Here is a 10,000-nt window from a genome sequence, read left to right on the forward strand (position 1 = left end):
TTTCTAAACTCAGTTTTGGTAAAATAAGTAGTTACTGCACTTTTCCTTTGTAGGACTGTATAGTAGACCTCCACGCCTAACTGGTAGTGACATGATACAGATTTTCCATCCCAGTACACACACACGGGTGTAAGCACAAATAAATTCAACCACACAGCCAAACACACACAGCCATTACATGCACTCCCCCTCTCTCAATCTCTCTCTCCTCTCTTTCTCTCTCTCTCTCTCTCTCTCTCTCTCTCTCTCTCTCTCTCTCTCTCTCTCTCTCTCTCTCTTATACACATACACACGCGCGCGCACACACACACACAAACACACACACACACACACGCCCACACGCACACACACACACACACACACACACACTTCTCTCTCCATCTCTCTAACCATGTCTCTTTTTCTCCCGCATTCATCTCTGTCTCTCTTCTTCTCTTCTCTCTCCCCTTCTCCCTCTCCCTCTCCCTCTGTCTGCCTCTCCCTCCCTCCCATGTAAATGCGTACAGACACCCACGCGCCCACGCACTCCCAAAGCGGCTGAGCTCGATACGGCCGTCTGGCTGGGGCAGCCAGTGTTCATTAGTATCAGGCGCATGGCCGTAGCCACATGTGAGGTAAGGGAGGTCCGGACCTCCCTTATTTCCAGAGACAGTAATATATTTTTTTTATCTCAGTTTTTGCTTACACGTTTCAATCAACGTTTTTATGTACATAGCTTTTGTGTATGGGTGAGTATGTGGCACCATTGGACAGGTCTCTTTCTGCCCTTTCCAACAGTATGTGCATGACATGTGTGTGTCCCTGACTCGGCAATTAATGTAATTAATTAAGTTTTAATTTCCAGAAATAGATATTTTCAGCTGCAAAAATCATACTGTATTTTGGTCATACTAGTAAGTATTAGTTAATTGTTTAGCAAATATTCATGAAAAGACTTGAAAAATTGGCAGAAGACAGCACAGTTTCAATGAGCGCGCACTATGGACCTCCCTTATTTAAAACTCCTGGCTACGGCCATGATCAGGCGGGCTGGTTGGCTATAGCTGGCGGTGGTGGCGGTGGCGGTGGTGGTGGTGGTGGTGGTGGTGGTGGTGGTGGTGACGGTGCAGCCAGTGTTCATTAGTATCAGGCGGGCTGGTTGGCTATAGCTGGCGGTGGCGGTGGTGGTGGTGGTGGTGGTGACAGTGCATTCAACACAGAGGCGTTCAATCGAGCACTTGGTGTTTTTTTTTAGAATATTGACTCTCAAACTGTGTGACATGGCCCACTAGTGGGCCTTGAAATTATTTTCTACAAATCAAAATAATATTTTTGTGTGTGAGTGTGTGTGTTGCTGTTTACTATTTATTTGAGTTGTATTATTGTTAAGTGGGTCAGATGTGGGCCCTGAACATTAGTGTGTAGCAATAGTGTGCGAGCAGAGACAGAGACCTTCCTTCTTTTCATGTTTTGTCGTGTTTAAGTCCGGCACCTGTTTAATCTGGATGTGCGCGCTCTCCAAAACGCTACCACGAACATTAGTGAACATTGTTATGTTGGTTACCCCGGCAACACTATGGGCATGTGTGCGTTCGTTGCGCTGCTAGAAACACACTTCGCTACAAAAACTTAGCGATAAACAAGATACGACAAAACAATGATAAACAAGATGTGCTCTTCTTGTAGACCCCTTACCCAAACTGCAACGTTCTCATTACCAAATTGGATGCTTCACAACTTGGATCACACAGTGTTAGATTTTACAAGGAAGCTCAAATGGGCCCCAAGTTGTAGAAGGTTGGGAACGCCTGTTGTAGAGCACAGCCAGCAGGCTGACTCAGACCCTGCCAAGGTCAGCAGCTAAACTGAGCGAATTACCCCACCACCACACACACACACACACACACACACACACACACACACACACACACACACACACACACACACACACACACACACACACACACACACACACACACACACACACACACACACACACACACACACACACACACACACACACACACAGCCTCAGCTAGCAGCATCAAGAGGTTATAGAGACTCAGAGTCAATAGGAGTGGAGAAGAAAACTGATGTGAAATGGACAGAGAAAAGAAGAGGAGAGGAGAGGAGAGGAGTGCATGTGTGTGAGAGGGAAAAGCACAACCAATATACAGTAGAGGAGTAGAGGTGAGTGTATGTGAGAGAGGGAGGAGCAAGGAGAATGTGGAGGAGATGTGGTGTATATGTGAGAGGGAGAGTGAAAGAGAAGGGAGATTAGAGGAGAGAAGAACATGTGTTAGAGAGGGATGAAACCATATAAAGGCGGAGGATAGGAGAGGAAAGGAGTGTGTGTGTGCGTTTGCGTGTGCTTGTGCGTGTGTGTGTGTGTGTGTGTGTGTGTGTGTGTGTGTGTGTGTGTGTGTGTGTGTGTGTGTGTGTGTGTGTGTGAGGCAGAAGCATAGACACAAGAGAATATGCGAGAGGAGGGGCAGAGGAGGGGAGAAGAGAAAAAGGGAGAAGAAAGAAACTGGTTGATTGTTGAGGGAATGGGAGATGCCGTTGAACAGAGCGTGAGAGAGGAAGAGAGAGGAACGGAGGGAGAGAGACAAAAAGAGATGATAGAAGGAAGAATGAAACTGGTTGATTGTGAAGGGAGTGAATGGGAGAGGCTGTATAGATGATTGCGTTCTAGAAAGGAAGAGACAAAGAGAGAGAGAGAGATGGGCAGAGAGAGAGGGAGAGAGAGAGAGAGAGAGAAAGAGTGCGTGGCCATGATTAATGACGGACGGGGAATGGTGCTGTGCTGCGCGGCGAGTGGCGATGGGTGGTGAGTTTTGAGGAATGAGCCTGTAATCCGCTGGAAGTTAAATTCTGCTGAAGCGCCGGGATTTTACAGCCCGCAACGTGCCGCAGTGAAGAAGCCTCCTCTCCTCATGGCACTGCAGCCATCCACTGCAATCTCTCCTCCTCTTCTTCTTCTCTCTTCCTCTTTCTCTTGTCTCTATCTCTCACATTCTCTCTCTCTCTCTCTCTCTGTCTATCTCTCTCTCCCTCTCTCTCTCTCTGTACCTCTCCCCTCAGCTCTCTGCTCTTTCGCCCTCTTATTGTCTTTCTACCACCTCTCTCTCTCTCTCTCTCTCTCTCTCTTTGACTCTCTCTATCCCCCTCCATCTGTCTTTCGCTGTCCTTTATTCTCACTGCCTTCCTTTCTTTGTCTGTCCCTCTGTCCTTTTCTCCACCGCTCTCTCCTCTGTGTCTTTCATTGCTTTCCCCTCTCTGTCTCTCTCCTCTCTCTCCTCTCTCTCCTCTCCTCTCCCTCTCCTTCTCCTCTTCCTCCTCTCTCCTCTCCTCTCCTCTCCTCTCCCTCTCCTTCTCCTCTCCTCTCCTCTCCTCTCCCTCTCCTTCTCCTTCTCCTCTTCCTCCTCTCCATCTCCTTCTCCTCTTCCTCCTCTCCCTCTCCTTCTCCTCTCCTCTCCTCTCCTCTCCCTCCTGTCTCGTCCGTTCCCGTTCCCCGCATGTCTCCCTTCCATGATCCACTGGCTACACGGCAGCTCCTACCGCATTCCCTCTTCAATATAGACTCCATTACACACACTTTTATTATGTACCGCCTTTATACCATTTTAAATGTTCGCCCGCGTCGCACGTGAATATAATAAGTGGGGCATAAAGCGAGAGGGCACGGCAGCGTTTAGGCACATATTAGTTTGACATTAAACGGCCCATTGGAGTAGCGGGACTCACTCATCAAGGAACTCCACCAGAGCTGTGTGGCGGCGAGAGTCGTTTTCGTCTGCCTGTTGGACCGCTCCGTGCACTGCCAACGTGCTTTTTCTCCCATGCTCACTCATTTGTGCTCCCCCCCCCGAACAATGGGACCCCCTTTTCCTATTGTGTTGTGTTATACTGTAGGCCCTTGTCGCCGTACATTCCCACCAGGTCTCGAGCTGTTGAAATGTAAGCTAATAGCTGCAGAATGGTCGGTTCCATTCAGCGGGTTCAATTATGCATAACGTATCTGTTCATCTGAGGAGAATGATTGGGGCTTCAAACTGAGGCGTCGTATGCACGTTTTCATTCTGCAAGAAAAGGTGGTGGTGACTAATAATGTCTTTGTGAGTTCACTATAGATGGGTTCCATTAAGGACTCCGGGCGTGCTGTGAGCTACCGTACAGTACCTTTTGTGTTTTTTCATGTCAGACTCACCTCAAAAAACCTGGCTCTTTGCTCGCTCTTCTGTTCCACAGATCAGAAATGTGGAGACCAACCAGTGCGTGGACAACATGGGTCGCAAGGAGAACGAGAAGGTGGGCTTCTTCAACTGCCATGGCATGGGAGGAAACCAGGTGAGCAGCCCTTTTTGTCTGAAGACTATATATGATTTTTTTATGTTTTTTTTTTTTATTTTACAAAACATTCCAGTTATGAATCAAACAGCCCCCCTAATGTTTGGTGGCATGTGTGCATTCTCCCTTCCCCTACATACTGGCTCCTTTTATTTTTGCATTTCCAAAACATCCCCAGCTATTGCTGAGTTTGGTCAGGGTCAGTGAGCAATGTGTGTGATTGTATTTGGGTGAATCTAGCAGTCACCCTAATGTTTTGATGGCATGTGTGCATTCTCCCTTCCCCAACATACTGGCTCCTTGCGTGCCTTTGGGATTGTATATCTGGCAATGGCGATGGATATACTGTGTATTTCTGTATGTGGTCATCAACCGAAGCAGTTGGCCACCCCTGCTACACAGCAACAAAAGACAAGGCAGTCGCAGCACAGTTGTTACAAGGTGTCATTCACACTGTGCTTTCATCAGAAGAGTAGTGGTTGTTTATTTGTAGACAACTGGGCGTCTTTTAGAAACTTGTTCTTCAGTTCAAAAAGTCTGTCAGAGGAACAAGCGAAACCTCTTCAAGCTTCAAAATGACGTCCAGTTACAACTTCACTGTTTTTGATTACACTTTACTAGACACCGGCATCATACGCATGGCAGAAAAGAAAGAAGAAAGAAAGCCCATTGGGAAACTCCAACTCCCATTGTCATTGTGACACATCACTCCACAGCACACAAGTGAACACTGCACACTGCACACAACGAAATTGCATTTATGCCTCACCCGTGCAAGGGGGCAGCCCTCAGTGGCGCCCCATGGGGAGCAGTGCGGTGGGACGGTACCATGCTCAGGGTACCTCAGTCATGGAGGAGGATGGGGGAGAGCACTGGTTGATTACTCCCCCCACCAACCTGGCGGGTCGGGAGTCGAACCGGCAACCTCTGGGATGCAAGTCTGAAGCCCTAACCGCTCACCCATGACATGACATAATAGTGTCAAAACATGTCTCATGGACGAATCAAAAAAACATGTGAATGTCAGGAAAAGTTGACCATTGTTAGGGTTGTCTTTACCATAACCGAATGTCACTTAATGACAGCCGTCATAAAATGTTTTTGACATGGACATGATGTTTATGACACTGTTATGATGACAATGTTTTGTCATGCCTATGATGCCAGCGTCAAGTTAAGTGTTGCTCTTTTTTGTACTAAGATGACCTGCATGAATGAGAATCTTCACAGACTTGGGTCTTCACATATTCATATACACTGATTGTAACTAGCACATACATATTGTACATTCACAAGGACCACAATGGAAACAAGCTACCTGAGCTTTCTTGTGTTATCCTTTTGACGTGTCGCACAAGGTTTTCAAGACATATTTATTGACCTATTTATTTGTATACCTATTTTTTAGTGCTTTGTACAATGTCAATAAACAAAATCAATCAATCAATCAATTAATCAATCAATCAATTCACCGTTGCTTTCTGGTGCCCTCCACAGGTGTTCTCCTACACGGCCGACAAGGAGATCAGGACGGACGACCTGTGCCTGGACGTGTCGCGCCTCAACGGGCCCGTCATGATGCTCAAGTGCCACCACATGAAGGGCAACCAGATGTTCGAGTACGATGCAGAGGTATGTACACCTGCCAAGACTCTTATTCATCCAGGTCACCTCATCCAAAGACTTAAGCCAGAGATCTTATAGAGAGAGATACTTCATTCTAGTTCTTCTCTGGTATCCATGTGATGTCAGGTGAACGCCCATTTAGGAGACCTTCGGTTAGGAGACCCTCGGAGTCTTGAGGTTGAGAATAAATGGAGTCCCCTTAGCGCTGTAGATGGCGGTTGCGCACTTCTTGTGCAAACACCTCAAAAAGCGAAGAATAAGGAGGGGACAACGCCCCATAGAGCTCGAAAGTCCCGCCCCTTAGTTCCGCGTTTCACGGGACCTAAGCTGACCATCTAACAACATGGTAGCGAGTAAATATCTTCTGATCTCAGTCATGATATGCGCTGGGCTACAAATATGCTATTTAAGAGGCTAGATAAAGATTATTCATGCAGAAGTATCAATGTTTTGTTCCGAGGCCGTCGGCATGAAAAATGTGAAGAAACACAGCCTTTTAAAAAGTTTGGGGGTTCGTACGAAAAATTAAGCAAAAATATCAGAAACAACATATGTGGAGCTCGTGGCACAACTCGAAGGGGATCGAAATATCATTTTAATACCGCCATTGGATTACATGCTACGATTTTCGGCTAAAAACGGCGTTGAGGTCCCATGAGATTGGGGGAAGTGACGTCACTTTCGAGCTCTATTAGGAGACCCAATTTGAGCACACTCTTTTGCATTGGGTGGGAGGGGTTTGAATCCTCTTTATTAATCTACCCTCTTTGCTTTAGCGGTAAGCAATTTGACTTCCGCTTTGGGTCTGAAGACGTTTCATTCCTCTTTCCAAGAAGCCGCTTCAGTTCTGCTGGATGTTGAGAATGCTTGCAGTTTATGTCTCTCTAGACCCCTCCCTCCATCATTTTGCTCTTGGAAAGAGGGATGAAATGTCCTCAAGCTCTGTTGCTTACAGCTAAACTCTTGGCATGGTTATGACTTTCTGTTTGTATGGGCCACACATAGAGCTACTGAAGTTCCTATATAACGGCTGAAACAAAAACTGCATTATTGTTCTGATTTGTTCCCAAACCAAATCTTTTTTTTCTGGGGATCAGGCACTATGGCTACGCTTGATTAAAAATGTTTACTTCACTCAACTACATCCTGCATCATGTATTTTGTGTGTTATGTGTGTGTGTGCGCCTGTATGTGTCCATGTGGACTCGCTTGTGTAAATCTTAGGAGTGCTTTGTCACCCCGACACTGCATCAGCGCACTGTGCAGCCAGCAAAACAATGTCAGTCAGTCCAACCCTATGAAATGCATGAGTGAACATTTCTCAACGACCTCTGTGTGAACTGCTTTTGATGCTAGCCAACAAAAAAAATAGTCATCAAATCTCTGTGTCTATATGGCACACGTCGATTCCACTTAAATTTCACCATCTAACAGAGCCATCTGCAACTAATGAGAGCAGTAAGTGTGTGTATGCGTGAGTTTGCATGTGGTGCGGTGTCATTATTATATTATCATGTCATTGCATCACTGGTGCGGAGCTGCAGGGCTATTTTTGACCACCAGGTGGTACCAGGCGCCTGTGGCTTCTCCTCCGGCAGCCGAGCACCTTTTGTTGTTGGAGAGGCGAGCGAGCGAGCGAGTGCAGTCTCAGCTCAAGGTGCCCTCGATCTTAACCGCATTTGATACCCTCTCTCTGTCTCTCTGTCTCTCTGTCTCTCTGTCTCTCTGTCTCTCTCTCTCTCTCTCTCTCTCTCTCTCTCTCTCTCGTTCTCTCTCTCTCTCCTCTGATTCAGTGGGTGGGTAAATGGGAGTATGACTTCGAGGTAAGTAGGTGGTTGCAAGTGACACGACACTTGTGTTCAGTGCACCTGTGTTTGTGCAATAGAGCCCCGCGTATTTATCGATTTTTAGTGGGCAGTGTTGACTCGATCGTCTTAGGATGCCCGGTGATTGTGTTGTGACTTTTTTTTGTGGTGAAATCAAATCAAGCAGCTCCCCTCCCCGTGATGTTCTTGTAGTAGTATAGGCTGGCGTTCTGCATCATTCTCCTTCCACTATAGGACGTGTAGGTTGTCTAGCTCCATATGTGGTGCCTGCCAATTTCCGTCAACAAAATCCTTGGCAGGGAACTGAATAGAGAGCGTGTGGTGGATTGAAAAAAATCCTCATATCTCTTTGTGGACGTGAATCCTCTATGGATACGGTGGCAGATGTATTTCTCCAAAGCCCTGACATGAAGAGAGAGAGAGAGAGAGAGAGAGAGAGAGAGAGAGAGAGAGAGAGAGAGAGAGAGCAAGAGAGATGAGTGCTGTCTGTGGGGAGAGACAGTGGAAGGTACTGTAACATCAGAAGTCCAGAAATAGCTGTTGATTTTAATAATAGATTATTTACTACAAGGGCGAAGGGGAGGGACGGCACTATTGGGACGTATTTTTAATGTCAAAAAAGCGGCGTCTCCTGCCAGCGATTCTCTTATCTCTGCCTCATGGGTTCTGAACCTTCTCTTCTCTTCTCTTCTCTTCTCCTCTCCTCTCCTCTCCTCCTCATCTGATCTGCAGGGTCCCCAACTCCTCTCCTCTCCTTTCTGCCCTTCCCTTCCACTCCCATTCCATTTCGTCTCCTCCCTTCACATTCTCCTCCTCCTCCACTATGTTCCCATTTGTGACATTCCCATCTCACCTCCTCTCCTCTCCTCTCCTCTCCTCACATCTCCTCTCCTCTCCTCTCCTCTCCTCTCCTCTCCTCACATCTCCTCTCCTCTCCTCTCCTCTCCTCTCCTCTCCTCTCCCTTTCACTCCTCTCCTCTCCTCTCCTCTCTTCTCCTCTCCCATATTCTCCTCTCCCCTCCTCCCCATCTCATCTTCCCCTCTCTCTCTCTTGTCTCTCTACTCTCTTCCTCTCTTCCCCTCTTCCCCTCCTCCCCTCCCCTGTGCTACACTCCCTCCCTCCCTTCTGCTTCGCTCCCTAATGCAGTATGGTCTATTCATAGGCCAGAGAGACAGAGAGAGAGGATGGAGCAAAGACAGTGACAGAAAGAAAGAGAGAGAGAGAGAGACTGAGACTGAGAGATAGAGAGAGAGATAGAGAGAGAGAAAGAGAGAGAGAGGGGGGGTGGGGGTGGGGGGTGGCACTGCTGCAGCGTCGGGGGCTTTGTGCTCTGTGAAACATGAGACATTAAATTATTTGTGGATGAAGAAAAATGTCTGACTCTGACTCGGTATCTGCTGCCGGGGCCCCAGCGCTGCCGGGGACTATTCTGCCCGGCGGGGGGTGGGGGGGGCTGACATCGGTGGCAGTGGCAGTGGCAGAAGCAGCGTTGGCTGTGGGGGCGGACGGACGAACGGGCGGGCGGGCATCAGTGCTGTCGACAGGCAGGCGCTCCTTCCTTTCCTCCTTCCTTTCCTTCTCTCCTTCGCTTTCCCACACCTCCTGTATGATTCCTGCAGGAAATCACCCCAAGGCTTTATTGTCACTCTTGCTGTGGCTTGCAAAAGTCACCCTAGGGCACTATCCACAAACATGAGGAGTGGGACCAACTGGTATCTTTTTTTTTTTTTTTTTTTTTGCTTCGGACTGAATTCCTATGGATTCACCTCTAGGTGGTTCCGGCGTCATCATTGTTAATACACCTGTGATACTCTACCTCTGGAAAGCCTGTTGAGTTATTAATTTGTATCACAGGCAGCCGTGGTGACGACAGACACTCAATTCTCCCTTCTATACACCCCCCCCACCACCACCATCACCATTACCACCTTTTCCTTCCTTTCCTCGTTCCCTTCTTCACTTCCCCAGACCTGCGCCAGCTGCCTACCCGCCCACCCATACGCCCAGCTAATTTTTATCCCCCACCCGATCAACCCACTCTCTCTTTCTCTCTTTCCATCTGTCTCTCAGTCTCTCTCTCTCTCTCTCTCTCTCTCTCTCTCTCTCTCTCTGCCACTCGCTCAGGTTCCAGTCACGTCCACATCTTGTCAATCATCTCCCCTCGTCCCCTACCTCCCAGTCATTATCCTCCCCTCTACCACTCTCTGAGAAACGTGGG

General features: G+C 47.9%; 1 protein-coding gene across 2 annotated transcripts in view; it reads left to right on the top strand.

Annotated features, from left to right (window-relative positions):
* Positions 1 to 10,000, top strand: part of galnt13 (UDP-N-acetyl-alpha-D-galactosamine:polypeptide N-acetylgalactosaminyltransferase 13) — a 90,840-nt gene that overhangs the window by 67,504 nt on the left and 13,336 nt on the right. For both annotated transcript variants that reach the window (XM_063213558.1, XM_063213557.1), the window contains exons 10-11: positions 4,231 to 4,329; positions 5,827 to 5,961. In XM_063213558.1, coding sequence (XP_063069628.1) covers positions 4,231 to 4,329; positions 5,827 to 5,961 — 234 coding nt within the window. The remainder of the gene's footprint in view (positions 1 to 4,230; positions 4,330 to 5,826; positions 5,962 to 10,000) is intronic.

This window comes from Engraulis encrasicolus, chromosome 13 (genome assembly GCF_034702125.1).
Source record: "Engraulis encrasicolus isolate BLACKSEA-1 chromosome 13, IST_EnEncr_1.0, whole genome shotgun sequence".
In the NCBI taxonomy this organism is placed as follows: Eukaryota; Metazoa; Chordata; class Actinopteri; order Clupeiformes; family Engraulidae; genus Engraulis; species Engraulis encrasicolus.